Source organism: Staurois parvus, unplaced genomic scaffold (assembly GCF_062004578.1).
Source record: "Staurois parvus isolate SC_StPar_1 unplaced genomic scaffold, SC_StPar_1.0 ptg000361l, whole genome shotgun sequence".
In the NCBI taxonomy this organism is placed as follows: domain Eukaryota; kingdom Metazoa; phylum Chordata; class Amphibia; order Anura; family Ranidae; genus Staurois; species Staurois parvus.
Genome location: NW_028318157.1, coordinates 369,125 through 384,387, shown reverse-complemented (window position 1 = coordinate 384,387; position 15,263 = coordinate 369,125). Strand labels below are relative to the sequence as shown.

The window sequence follows — 15,263 nt, the reverse complement described above, 5'->3', positions numbered from 1 at the left end:
TTGCACAGGGATTCAAAAGATCCCCAATATGCTGCCTCCAGGATCACAGACGCATTGGAGTCATCAGAGATAACCCAATTGTGTGCGTTATTAAGGGTCCTTTCACACAGGCTTTCCATTTTTTTGATCAGTTCAGTCACATTTTCCCAAAGAAAATATTGATCAGTTTACATCAGTTTCTCGTCATTTTCTTGTCAGTTATTACATCAGTTTTTTACATCCTTTACCAATGCATAGACAGATGCAAAAATGGACTGTATGCCCATTTACATCCATTTTTCATCCATTCCGGGTTTTTTTAAGGAAGAAAAATAGGGGGTTTTTTTATTTAAAAAAAACGGATGTGGACATTAACGGATGTAAACAGATCTGTTTACATCCGCTAGTCCATAGAAATACTTAGGTGTCATGTACGGAATGCCCGTGTGAAAGAACCCTATGGAGGGCTGCCATAAAATATGTGTGGAGGTCCGGACATACCAGACCACCCCAGGGTCGGCAAAGAATTTTCTTGCTAAATAGGGGAGGGTGGGAATACCATATAAATGAATTGACAACTAAATTGAAGGAAAAATCGCTTGGGAATCCAAACAGGGGAATGTTGTAAGGTATAAAGAAGAACCGGAAGTATCTTCATTTTTACCAGATTAATATGTTCAATAATGGATAGGGAGCGATTATCCCATTCTCTCAGCCTTTACGTGAAAGTCTGCACAGCGGGTTCCAAATTAAGCTGGCAAAAGTCATGTACATTTGGAGAGATAAGGAGGCCAAACCTTTTTATAGGATCCATCCACTGCAGAGGAAGATTCAGAGCAGCCCCCCCAGCACCCAGGTCTACAGGCAATGCATAATAAGGGATTTTTCCCATTTAGTACAAAGACCAGAGAAGGTGGTAAGAAACTACAGTACAGTATATCAAAGGCAGCCACAAAGGAAGAGGTTTACAATCACTTTAACACACATGCATTAATGTACATTAACAGATTACTAAAGTGTGATGTGGCCCACAGTTTATTGACTTATCTGTTTAATGATTTTTCAGGTGTGACACTAAATGAGATAACAACCATTTATAGTACACATTTATTATTTGCTCTGAGAGTAGCACTAAGCCACCAATACCACGTAAAACATATTCTTAAATTCCAGTTTTAGTGAGAGAGTTAAAATTCTGAAAAGTGATATGTGGAAGGAGAGGACACTGGCATTCAGGCAACAGTCTCCAATTTTGTTCAGAGCCACTAATGTATTGTAATGTATGTACCTCAGGGATATTTGTCTTTTAAAATAGCAGAAACTTAATAAATTGAAGGAATGTGACTGTGAAAATGGCAGTCCTCCAAGTAACTTCATTTGCACCACTGGTTTCTCTGGAATCTGAAATGGCAATTAACAGAGCTAAAACATACTGTACATTACATGATGGATTACTTGTCGCCCCCCGCTACAGTAAATTATATATACGTGATTGAACCTGCTCCTGTTTGGGAGCGTGCAGTGCACCCCTCCTGTGACCGCTCTATCCATCGGACACAGAGGATCACTGTTACTGGTAACTGAGTATCATGTGGTCGCTGAATGGTCATAGAGATCGCACGATAACAATGTAAACAACCTGTTGTGAATGGTTTCCCAATCATGAACAGCCTGCTTACTGTTGTGATCTGTGATTGGCCCACAGCAATCATATGGTACCTGACTACCTGTACCATGTAATTAGCTTAGCCAATCACAGATCACAATCAAAAGCAAGCTGTTCATGAATGGAAAACCCATTCATGACAGCCAAAGCTATTGCTTATACAATGACCTTCACTGTAAAAGCAATAACAATAAAAATAACTTCCCCCCAAGTAGTACTGTGTTATTATGGTGACAATGAGCAACTCTGATGTCAGAATGTATAAAAAAATTGTAATAATTACATTTTTTTTTTTGTTACACCCTGTCATAAATTAATATACGTGATCACCACCACACCAGTCATATCATGACGCTGTACTGTGCTGGTAACAGTATGTACAAGAAAAATGTGAAAAAACACATTTTATTTCATTTCCTCAAATTCCAAAACATTGTGACAAAAAATTACAACTTCAAAAAATTCTCCATGCCTCTTACTATACCCTAGACTGTCTACTTTCCAAAAAAGGAGTCATTTGGGAGGTAGTTATACTGTCTGGGATTTGAGGGCATCAAGAAATGAGATAGGCCATCAGTACATCAAGACTGATCAATTTTCAAATATACATACCATAGTTTGTAGATGCTATAACCCAGCGTTTTTCAACCACTGTGCCGCGGCACACTAGTGTGCCGTGAGATATTGTCTGGTGTGCCGTGGGAAAAATTGCAATTTCATCCGTAACATGTGGCCTCGGCTCACAAATAGACCAATCATTAGAACAGCAATGGGCAAACTACGGCCCGCGGGCCGTATACGGCCCGGCGGACCTTTTAATCCGGCCCGCGGAGCATGATACTGTCAGGATGATCTGTCCCCCTCAACGTATCTGCGCATGTGCCGGAGATCGCCGATCGGCTGCTAATGCCTGAAACTGGCACATGCGCAGATACGTCGAGGGGGACAGATCCTCATAGGAGACAGATTTTCATGCTACACCGGAACGGCGAGAGGAACGCGTGGAGCAAAGGTAAGTGAATTGACACAGGGGGGGCTTGGGAACTTAATATGGGGGATGAATTAATATGGGGGATGAATTACTATGGGGGATGAATTACTATGGGGGATGAATTACTATATGGGGGATGAATTACTATGGGGGATGAATTACTATAGGGGGGATGAATTACTATGGGGGATGAATTACTATATGGGGGATGAATTACTATGGGGGATGAATTACTATATGGGGGATTAATTACTATAGGGGGGATGAATTACTATATGGGGGATTAATTACTATAGGGGGGATGAATTACTATGGGGGATGAATTACTATAGGGGGGATGAATTACTATATGGGGGTGAATTACTATGGGGGATGAACTACTATGGGGGATGAATTACTATATGGGGGATGAATTACTATGGGGGATTAATTACTATATGGGGGATGAATTACTAGGGGGGATGAATTACTATATGGGGGATGAATTACTATGGGGGATGAATTACTATATGGGGGATTAATTACTATGGGGGATGAATTACTATATGGGGGATTAATTACTATGGGGGATGAATTACTATGGGGGATGAATTACTATATGGGGGATTAATTATTCGATTCCTGCCAGAATATCAGCTTTGTGTTCAGCCAAACAGGCCCAGGTTTCGCACTGAGTAAGTAAACAGAAATATGAACAATTATAAAATACTTTATTATTTCATAATAAAGTAATTATAAAATAATTTCTTTGTGTTTGATTCCTATTCAAGAGAATTACTTTATATATAGTCAATATAGGCACAGAGGTAAATTTTTTTAACATTTTCTAATGGTGGTGTGCCTCGTGATTTTTTTCATGAAAAAAGTGTGCCTTTGCACAAAAAAGGTTGAAAAACACTGCTATAACCTTCACACAAAACAATTCATTTTCCCCATTGGGATTTTTTTTTCACAAAGACATGTAGCAGAATACATTTGGTCTAAATTTATGAAGAAATTTATTTTTTTTTAATTTTTTGTTGGATGTGTTTTATAACAGAAAGTAGAACATATCCTTTTTTTCAAACTTTTCATTCTTTTTCTGTTTATACAGTATAATAAAAAAAGAAAAGAAAAAAATAGTTGTGATCAAATACCAACAAAAGAAAGCTCTAATTGAGTACAGTGCTGTATGACCGCACATTTGTCAGCTAAAATAGCACAGTGCTACTAACTGGATACTAACATTTATAGGTAAAGTTGATCCAGGCAATATGCAATTGCCTCTCGGGGGATCAGGAAGGAATTTTTTCCCCTGCAGGAGCAAATTGGATCATGCTTTGCTGGGTTTTTTTGCCTTCCTCTGGATCAACTGTGGGTATAGGATTATAACTTTTTTTTAATGGGTGAACTGGATGGACTTTTGTCTTTTTTCAGCCAGACTAACTATGTAACTATGTAAGTGCTGAATAGCAAAAATATTGCCTGGTCATGAAGGGGGTCCTTCCAGAGCTCAAGGGGTTAAAGTGAGCCTGGTGGTGCCATACAAGTATTTACATATTCTTAATGCCCAACTCTGGGTCCTGCCCCTCCCTTCAGTTGCCCCCCCTTTTTTACTCAATACCTATCCTATTCAGATGTCTTGAGGTGTCCTTTGTGGGCAGTCGTCAATGCTGCAGTGAGCGGCAATGACGTGAAGACTCCGGAAACACGCTCTGCAACATTACATTGTGGGTGCAGAGTGCTGTGTTGTTGCACCCTCAAACACAAGATGTGTCGAAAAGTGGTAGAGGAGGTGGGCAGGAGGATGAAAAGCTGAACTTTTGGGTGAAATTCTGCTTTAATAAAGCTCATTGTAATCCCCATTGGAAGCACAAATCTTTATTTCATTGCTTCTTTTCTACATATATATTCCTACAATACTCACGCTTATATAAAATTGCAGACTGGATTCCAGTCCAGTATTTATCATATGCCTCGGCTACAGTTGCTCTAAAAAGAAAAGAAAAAAAAAACATGGTTGTAAAAAAGAAAACCCACACAGATTGCATGTAAAACCTACATCTTTGTTTTTTCGTTTTGGATTGAGTAGGGAATGGTTAAAGCTGGATTCCAAAGAATCGGGATTAGCAGTGGTTATGTCCCACGAGGTTCATGCCACATTGTGGATTTATCAAAGAGCATAAGAATTGCTATACTACTCTCTGGTCTCAGCTCCTGGGTCTGCAGAGTCGCATACAGCTGCTGTCCCCCTCCTGCCCAATCATAGAGCACTTTATTCTGTGTATGAGTTCACATAACACAAACACTTCGGGCAGAGCTGCTATATGTCAGACACAGCGTCTCTCCTGTCAGAGCTCCTGGAGGGTACTCCCAATTTTCTTGTTCTATACAAAATTTTTTAAATTTTCATAAACCCTAGGGTGCAGGTTTTTTTGGATGTACTGATTGCTTGACATGCATTTCACCTTGATAGTAACCCCTGCTTCTACATTGTGTCAACATTTGTTTAGTTTAAATGCCCCAGGTTTACTTTAAAGTTTCCTATTGGAATGCAGTCTTTTTTCAGAGGGACCTGAAATATCAACAGGAGGGAAGCTTGTCAATATTTCAGTGACCAGACCAGACTATTGGCAAGATATGTACGATTTTATCCATGCCAGTGGTTTAGGATGAGTCATGGCTAGAAAGTTCACTTTGAATGAGCTAAATTGTTTGAGTTAGCAATTACATGCTAAAGAAGATTGGACAAACATTCCAAGTTGTGGAAGAGGACCTAGGCCAGTAATTGGCAGGGTGATGCTATAAACACAAAATATTTTTCTGATGGCTTGAATCGTCACTTTCCCTTACTTACATGAAGAATAAGACAGGTAGAGGTCCAGAGTCTGGTGGCATCCATAAGTATGTTGTAGATTGGTCCTTCAAGTTAGTGTTGGCATGTGTAATTGCACCAAAAGGATTTTGTGGACACTGGAATTAAATTATACTTGATTAAAGCAGTGACAAGGTGATGTGGACAGTCCAACAAAGCACATGTCATTTGATCCGACAATATCCATAGATCTGCATACATGGTAGTGTGTTGCATACATGTTGTTCCTTGTCACCCTGCAAACGCCTCTTGTCACATGACTCATATTCTTTATTTCTGAACATTCACATGACTCCAATAATGGCTGCAAAATGCAGAAGAGCTACAATAATACTCCACACCTTCAAGCTTCAAACCAAGCTTACAGCATTGTGCATAAATTAATAGGTGGGGCTTCAATGGCAGTTTGTAGGCAGCCAGTAGTGAAAAGTGTCTGGTACTAAAACCTATCATTTATACTGAGACCCCCTCCCCGAAAAATGTCTCATTTTTGACATAGAGCAAAAGTTGTCTGTACAAACAATGGCAAGAGCACTTCCATATGTTTTAGTTAACCGAGTAGAAATAGTAAACAAGAAGCAAATTACATCATAGAGGTACTGATTGGGGTAGATTTACTAAAACTGAAAAGTGCAAAATCTGGTGCAGCTGTGCATAGTAGCCAATCAGATTCTAACATTAGCCCATTCAATTAAGCTTAAATGAAATCCTGGAAGCTGATTGACTTTTATGCAGAGCTGCACCAGATTTTGCACTTTGCAGTTTCAGAAAATCAACCTCATTGCATATTACCTAACAGAAATTGATACACTCTAAGGCTAGGTTCACATCTGTGCGGGTGGTGCCACTGTGGAAAATCCGTGCAGTAGCACCACTCACACAGAGCAATGCGGGACCCGCTGGTGGGTGCCATTAATTCTAATGGCACGCCGCCCGCACTGGAAATCACAACCATATTGGGAACCGAGGTCCCAGTGCGGGCTGTGGTTTTCCAAAAAAATGCAGGGACTTCTTCCCTGTCCCGGGGCACGGGAGTCCATTCAAATGAATGGGCTCTCGTGCCCTTGCAAAACGCGTCCAGCACGGCCGCATATATGTGAACCGGGGTAATAGTATGTTGAAAAATGTAAGGCTATGCAGCTAAGGTCATAGCAATTGCATTGACCTCTGTAGATGACATGGAATAATGGTGTGCATAACAGAGCTGGAGAAGAAGCTAGGAATAGTTCACCTTTTGGACAAAAATAATAAACGCATAATTTTTTTACAGGTAAAAAAAAAGTGCATTTATTATTTTTGTCCAGAGGAGACTGGAGAGCATTGCACCAGCAATCCTGCAGACCTGTCAGAATATCTGCTTGCCATACAAGCAAGAAGATATACTGACAGGGAGATTCAATGAACTACCACAGTGCTCCATAGCGCCATGGTAGTTTGTTGAAAACTACAAGCTGACAGCCACTAAGGCTGTAGGGACTTGTAGGCACTCATTCACAGAACTCTGAGAATGAGGGACACAGCCGTGTGGACAGAGCTCTGCACAGCCACGCTGTTTTCAAATCTGACAGATAGTACAGGGAAACTATCAGAGGGAAGGGGAGGCCTACTGTCAGAGGGAAGGGGAGGTGGCGGGCACGGCTGTGGCTATAGGAACATGTTACTCCTAAAAAAAGGAGTGGAACATGTAATATGTTCCAGAGGTGAACTCATCATTTAACAATAACAGTAGAAGAAACACTCAATGCCAAGCTTCATCTGCAAAGGCAACAAAATTTTAGTATGCCTCAAAAGTGATTAAAATATGTAATCTTAGTATAGTATTTCCAGGGTTCTGCTTGTCTGTCTCCTCCCCCACCCCCCCATCCTCTGACACTTTTGGCATTTTTTGGGGAAGTGATGGGAGTGGGCACATTATTTTGACGTATTCGCTCCCACTTCTGGGCCAGATCCTTTGGACACAGCTGGTCACAGATCAAGGTAAAGGGCCAAGCACAGTGGCCCTTTACCATGTGATCAGCTGTGTCCAATCACAGGGGATCACATGTAAACAGACTTGCCAGTTATTGGCAGTCCTTTCATCACACACTGTGTCTGTGTGAGGAAAGGAAAGCCAATATCCGGCAAGACTGTCAGTACATTTTTAAATTGATAATCAGGGCACTGATCATCATTATCAGTGCAGTCCAGGGGCAGACTGACAGCTCATGGGGCCCCCGAGCAATAGGGGATCATGGGGCCCCTGTGTCCCTGCTCATACTCAGAGCACACTCAAAAAGCCTATAAAAGGTACCAGGGGCATTACATGGGGCCCCCTACTGACCACGGGCCCTCGGGCAGTGCCCAAGTGCTCAAACGGTCACTCTGCCCCTGGTGCAGTCCCATCAGTGCCAATCAGTGCAGCATATCAGTGCCCATCAGTGCCCATCAGTGCAGCCTTATCAGTGCAGCCTATCAGCGCCCATCAATGCAGCCTGACCAGCGCACAACAGTAAAGAAGAAAAATTACTTATTTGCAAAATTTGACAACAGAACCTAAGAGAAACATTTTTTCCTTTTTAATGTTCTGTCTTTTTTCATTTGTTTAGCAAAAAATTAAAACCCAGTGGTGATTAAATACCACCAAAAAAAAGCTCTATCTGTCTCCAAAAAATGATAACACGTTTATGTGGGTAGAGCGTTGTATGGCTGTGCAATTGCCATTCAAAGTGCGACAGCACTGAAAGCTGAAAATTGGCCTGGACAGGAAGGGGGTCAAAGTGACCGGTACTGAATTGGTAATGTTAGTCTGGTACAATGAAAGCATACAAATGAATTAGACATATGCCAAGACTGACCTGGGAATGGATTGCTCAAGACAATTATAAACTATAATACAGCGTATAATTAAAATAGATGCATTACCACTAATATTTTGGTGTTATTTGGAGGCTGCAGCCATTTTCCAAACAGAGTGGTCTGTGCAAAGGTCCGTGTCTCCAGCAGGATCCCCCTGTAAACCGGGCCGAGTATCTGAACTTGAAAGTGAAAAAACATTAAGCACAAAATATACAGCCACTAGATATAAAACATCTGCATTTAAATTCACTTAATAATAAATCCCATCTGCTGAGTGGCTGAAGTTTTTGATCTGCATTTTGTCTTGTGTAGCTGTATAGTCACCTACTAAATCCTTATATGTGCCATTCTCCCATAATTCAGAGTCCTAAAGGACCCCACAATGAGAACAATTTTTGCATCCCCTAAAGTTCCCAAGAATACTCTTTAAATTACCCTGAACTGCCTCAGTGTTCATAATATGCAACTAGAGCCAAACAGCAAATACCCTTTTCACTTCCCCAGTTTAAATGGTTTAAAGAGCAAATGGTAGAATATTTTGAATATCTCAGTGCCAGTCAGAAAAGAGATGCTTAGTTCCCAAAACCACTTGCATATTGCAAACCAGGAATCTAGTAGACTGTTTGGCTTCTCATCTGTCCTAGATATGGACAGTGTCCAATTCTACGTCGCAGTAGGAGGTGGTCCAAACACCTATCTTATCAACCTGTAGTCCTGGGTCATGGGGTTCTACTGTGCATGCACAGGAAGCGGGGCTCAGATTCAGCTTTTGGTGACAGTTCTGCTGATCTCCTCTAAACCTCCAGCAATCCCCTCACATACCAGCACTCAGCTCCCAGGACATGTCCCATAATTAATAACCGTTTTGCAGCTCTCTTCAATAGATTATGTGAGACATGTAGGAGACACAAGAGAGGGAAGTGAGACCTTCTATTCTGGGAGGTGATTGTCAGTATTTGCAAAGAACACTGCAGATCAGAAGAGATCAGCAGCACTGTCACTAAATTCCAGGTCCACTTTGGAGTTAGTATAAAGTATTTTGGATAAACCAAAATGGCACTAACATCTGGGGATACTATACATGTATACATGATTGATGGAGGCTTCACCTCCCTGTTATTCTAAGACACCGGTTGGAGGGGCAAAAATGTGATTTTTAATATATATTTGTATGATGTTTAAAAACAGTGGATTGATAATAATTATTCATTTTTACTCTGTATGCCTAAGGCTGTTTTTTTTTTAAATTTTAAACATGTGATCAGCAGCAAAGGACTAGAAGCTCTTCCTGCGTATGTTTCCCTGCAGACAGACTGGGGGAAATCTGGGTCATGTGACAGCTGTATATTGATTAGGAAAAAGGTATCACTTTAACTACATCCCCTCATAATAGAAGAGGCTAATACTAACCTATTCTGGATGTGTTAGCTTGCATGTACTGTATCCCTCTGGACACAGTGGTTCTGCTGGCCACTGAGTCCTTTGATGATGACCAAGTTTCATTATTACATAAAAATACTTTTAATAAAGCATTCTCAAATGCTTTTCTTAATTTCAAAACTAATTAGATTTCAGTCTGCTAAATTCAGACCAGTATAATATGAATTTTGATGATTTCTACAGATTGTACTAAAAGCAGCTACCTGGAAAATTTTAAAAAAGCTACACAGTCGCTTTACGTACAACTACTGAAATCAGTAAAAAGGTCGTCTTGTCAAAAATTATTAACAGAGGAGTTGTGCTTATACCTGTACCTAATTATGGAAAAATATACAAAACATCCACAATGGGAACATACAGTATATTTGGTATAAATAGCCAAGGATAACTACCGACAGATATTGTTACAAAACTTATTTATTGCTTCTCATAAAAAAGGGGGAAATGACATACCAAAAAAAACCAAACATTTAAATACACCTAATATGTTAAACTAAGTCATGTCCAAAGACTGGTAAGATATGTCTGTCTGTCTGTCTATATAGCTTTACATGTAAATATGTTATTTTATACCTAAATCAGTGATTCATATTCTGATAAGAGATCTTAAAAAATAGGGACAGCAATAGAAAGAAGTGGCCACAAAGCAAGAAGGTAGCATGCATAATGAACATATTTCATATAGTCCATACTTCTTAATGTATATTTGCATTGAAAATGCTGGTGTTACATATATGATGACATATAATGGATAAGAAATATTGGATGTAGATCCTCATGAGTATGGTCACTTCATGTTTTCCTTAACCTCCCTCGCACAGCTGGCCATTAATAAGCAGAAGACATCCAGTTGGTCATCACAAGTTGGAAATACACCAGTAAATGAAGAGATGGAGGGGGATCTTCCCCAGCAAAGCATTTGCAGCAAACCTGAATTCAAAAACACCCAGATAATGTACCATCAAGTCATAAGGAAAGAATACTTATCAGTCCTTAGATGATATTGGGTTAGTCCAGACATGACGGATGGAAAGCCTGACTGGTTTCGCCGTATCCACCCGGCTGTATCAGAGGCACGTGCTCATCTTCCACCAGTCTGAATTCAGCAGTGTAAAATTTAATTGGTTTTAAACTTATGAATTAGCACTGAACTCTTTATTGCACAAGTTTTTATATGTAATTTAGTGTATTGCTATGTGTTTGAATAGTGACAAATGTTCTTTAATTGTGAAGTAGGCCTTTATCAGTGTAAAGTATTTAATAGTAAATAGAATCAGAAATCAGCATTTAATCCTTAACTGTTGGCATGAACATTTTTTAACAAGTGCATCAATATGTGTCCTAAGATTTGCATTTCAGTATTTAATGCAGTATTTTAACTACAAGAAACCCCTTTGATCTAATATGGTCGGTGTTTTTTCTGAAACTGAGAGAAAATTATGATCTGTAAGTCTGTTATTTGTTATTTTACAAATTCTAATATATCCCACCCATCCAGTGTGAGAGAAAGCATATTAACCTACCTTGTATGGGTCTTCCCCTCTGCATAGAACTTGAGTTTGTCTTGATTATATATGGGGCAGGCTTAGGTTGGGGAAGGATTCCTGGATGCTTCGGCAACATTGTTTCACAGGCAGATATAGGTGCCCCGGTTGGGTAAGAGACAGCTATAGTGCTGAAAGACAACAGAACTACAAGAAGTGACAAATTAAGCTGTGCCATTCCTGGAGAGAGATCTGGTTGTGCTGTCTGTACCCTGTTAGTGTTTTAAAGATAATGGAAAAAAGGGAAGAGTTCTCTCTGGTATAGCTTCTGAGCTTTTGAACCTTCCGTTAGCTATACTGATAGAACAGAGTGCTGTCAACTGGTTTACACAGACCATTTATATACCATGAAATCAATTTTATTGTTGTTGTTGACCACACTTCATGCATGCATGTAAAAGGGCATGTAGAAAGGGGGGGTTAAGTTAAAGCAGTAGTAAAGTCTTGAATTTAAAAAAAAAAAAATTTTCCCTTCAAGTTAATGTCATAATGTGCTAGTATCCACCACATACTACCTTAAAACTAAGCCGTCCAGCAGTGTGCTTCCATCTTCACCCAGAATGCAAGTGTACAATTCAAACGCACACGTTCCTCCATGTTAAAAATGGCTGTGTGTATAAGTGGGTGCTGCAGCGACGGTTGGCTGGAACCGAACAGAATCACCAATATGGGTCCAAAAGTTTTAATGAACGATCATTACAACAAGGCAGTGTTTCAGCGTCTCGCAGGAACCCTTCATCAGGCATGTGACTGTCAAATTTGAAGAACACCCCAGCCAGCAAGTGCCTAACATTTTGGTAGTCTGTATAAATAAATAATAAGTATATTCTTATTTTAATGCTACATTATTTCATAATTTTTAATGTTCCTCAATCACTCAATAACCTTACCACAAATTTCTTTAAAAACTGGAATTGAAATACAAACCTAAAATGACTCTAGGATTTATTTGCCTCAGAAAGACTTAGCGGATGTGGACAAAGCCCTGTCTGTTCTATGGGCGGCCAGGAGTAAACGGACCCCGCTGACTGTTGACAGCTGACTCCCCTTTGATATGCCTAGATGCAAGGGGGCAGATACCCTTCTGTTTTTTTTTTAGAGGACCAGAGGCAGGCGAATGTCCGTTTACACTGCTGGTCTATTATTATTATTATTATACAGGATTTATATAGCACCAACAGTTTGCTCAGCGCATTACAATATATCGGGAGACAATACAGCAACAATACAGTTCAATACAAGAGGGAAAGGAGGGCCCTGCTCATTGGAGCTTACAATCTAGGAGTCTATTGGGGTGAATGAACTGTCAGATCAGGTCCTTCATGTGAAAGGGGTCTTAGGCATAGAGGGTTAATAGAGGGATGGTTAGGATGACCAGAAGCTCTGAAGTCAATAACTTTACTCAAAGAGGGGGATTCCCTTCATTTACAGGGATTTCCTCTCACTTCTTGTTTGGCTATGGGACAGGAAGTGAAGGGAAATCTCTGAAATGGGACACAGATGGCGAAAAAAAAATCTGACAGGGATTATAACCCTGACTCTATCCAAAATGAAAAAAAAAGTTTTGCCTATAGTTCTACTTTAATAATACAAAATGGAACTGTGTATGGTTACATGCACACTGACTTTCCACGTTTAAGTTGCCTCAGAAATGTCTGTAGTCCCCACCCTGGGCCCCGTAGCAGCTGTGTGGACTTTTATGGCTATAGCTACCCCACTGGGAGAACCACAGGCTTTAAAAGCGACCTATCATGAAGAAAACAAAGAGGCTGTCTTTCCTGACCTTATCTTTGTCTGGCTAATATGCTGACACTCAAATATTATGAGTCTCTGACCAGGCACAAGTATCTAGTTATTGACTTCCGACTTTATGGATCTGCAAAGATGTTTGGTGTATTGAAGCGAGAGACAGCCAGAGAAATAGCAATTTTTTAATACATGGAATAAATAGATTGCGCCATTCTTTGTCTTTGTTGTTCTTAAACTTGAACATTTTTTGTGTTCAGTGACGTTACACAACTACAAAAGTCATGAGATGAGCTTTAGTAGTCCATGACCAAACTGAGTCAAGCATGAACTATCCAAATTGTAAAGCAAAAATAATCAGTCATAGACAAGGGTTTTATACTCCTGTCACAAGCTGATCACGCATAAATAAGAAATTAATAGAAGCTTGTATTATGGAGCGTGGCTCCCCTCTTTTCTCCTCCATCTACATAAGAGACCGTGGTTCCTTTGGATACAGACCTATAAACCACGACCATCAATGAAAATAGTCTGGACCTTCCAAAGCCCACATGGATGGCTAAGTATTATTCCATCTGAGTGTTATATGGCTTGGAACTCTTTCTGATCAAACTGGTGGCTCCCCCATTAGGAAATTATAAATGATATGTTATACAGCTGGAAGAACTTTCCTATGATGATCTAATTGATAACAGAGGAGGATACAAGGTGCCATGTTACCAGCTACATATAGGCTATATGCGATGATATGGGCACCTCTCCCTGGGAGTCTTCCAGTGACGTATGATACAATGATATAGAAAAGAATCACCCACCTTTAAAATAATCCCATTTAGTTGCTTTGCTTTTTGCAGCCTGAAGTGGTAGGGGACCTCTTTAGGGGACCTCTTCACATCTAATCTATTGATATTCAAGTTAGGGTGTCTATACCCATTTATGCCAGAGTATATACACTGCTCAAAAAAATTAAAGGAACACTTTTTAATCAGAGTATAGCATCAAGTCAATGAAACTCCTGGGATATTGATCTGGTCAGTTAAGTAGCAGAGGGGGTTGTTAATCAGTTTCAGCTGCTTGGGTGTAATTAAATTAACAACAGGTGCACTGGATGGGCAATAATGAGAACCCCTAAAATAGGAATGGCTTTACAGGTGGAGGCCACTGACATTTTTTTCCCTACTCATCTTTTCTGACTGTTTTTCACTAGTTTTGCCTTTTGCTAGCGTCAATGTCACTACTGATAGCATGAGTCAATACCTGGACCCTATGGAGGTTGCACAGGCAGTCCAACTCCTCCAGGATGGCACATCAATATGTGGGCCCCACTATTGCTAGCAGAACACAACGGCTACTATCACATCGAGAACTATAAACATCTCAGGACTCAAGTTGCTATTTCTAGTCAAGCGGACCTCTTCGCATCTAATCTTTTGTTATTCAAATTAGGGTGTCTATACCTATTTATTCCAGAGTATATCTATATATTCAGTGGGTATATAAAATAATCACCCCCTTTTAAAATAATCATATTTTGTGGCTTTGCAGCCTGAAATTAAGACAGACACTTTTTGTTTTATCCAGCTGTATTTACTCAATCAAAGTGTACCAGCATTTCCTTGTTTACATGCAATCAGCTGTGATTGGACACAGCTGATCATATGACAGAGCCGACGTCATCAGCTGTTTAGTGTGATCAGTGATCCGCTGTGTCCCAGGGACACAGCACACCGCCAATCGCTGCATGCCCCCAGGGGTGTGCTTGCGCAGTTAGAGTGGGAGGACATCATATGACGTCCTCCCAAAATGAGAGAACCATCGCCCGTCCGTCATTTCCTTTTATGCTCATATGGCGGGCGGGAGGCGAATAAGGGGAACAGACAACGTTGTCTGGGGTGAGGTGATGGATATTGGTATTTGTTCAATTGCCCTTTTGCTACATGATTGCCATTTTCTATGCATTCATACGGTATACTATTATAATAATAAATACAGTTTTTCATAATATTTATGCACAGTTTACCGCATTTGTCCTTTTTGTAACAGCTTTTTGGTGGACACTTTTTTAATTCGTGAGGTGATGATACCTGTTGCTTTCAATATTTCTGGCAAGGTATAACATCTGTAGATACTGTAAACAGTTTTATGAGCATTTCCCCTGGGGTGGGGATAGGAAGAGGAGGGAAAGGGCAGGTTGTGGGTAGAGGTAAA

The 15,263-nt window shown here is 40.2% G+C and overlaps 1 protein-coding gene across 1 annotated transcript; it reads right to left on the bottom strand.

Moving 5' to 3' along the window:
* Positions 1-998: 998 nt before the first annotated feature.
* Positions 999-11,627, bottom strand: LOC149456463 (putative defense protein 3). The gene is made up of 5 exons (XM_089684895.1): positions 11,289-11,627; positions 8,392-8,504; positions 5,473-5,588; positions 4,543-4,607; positions 999-1,380 (listed from the first exon to the last, which is right to left on the bottom strand). Exons 1-5 carry the CDS (start codon positions 11,485-11,487, stop codon positions 1,286-1,288), a joined length of 588 nt encoding a protein of 195 aa, XP_089541021.1. The 5' UTR covers positions 11,488-11,627; the 3' UTR covers positions 999-1,285.
* Positions 11,628-15,263: the final 3,636 nt, after the last annotated feature.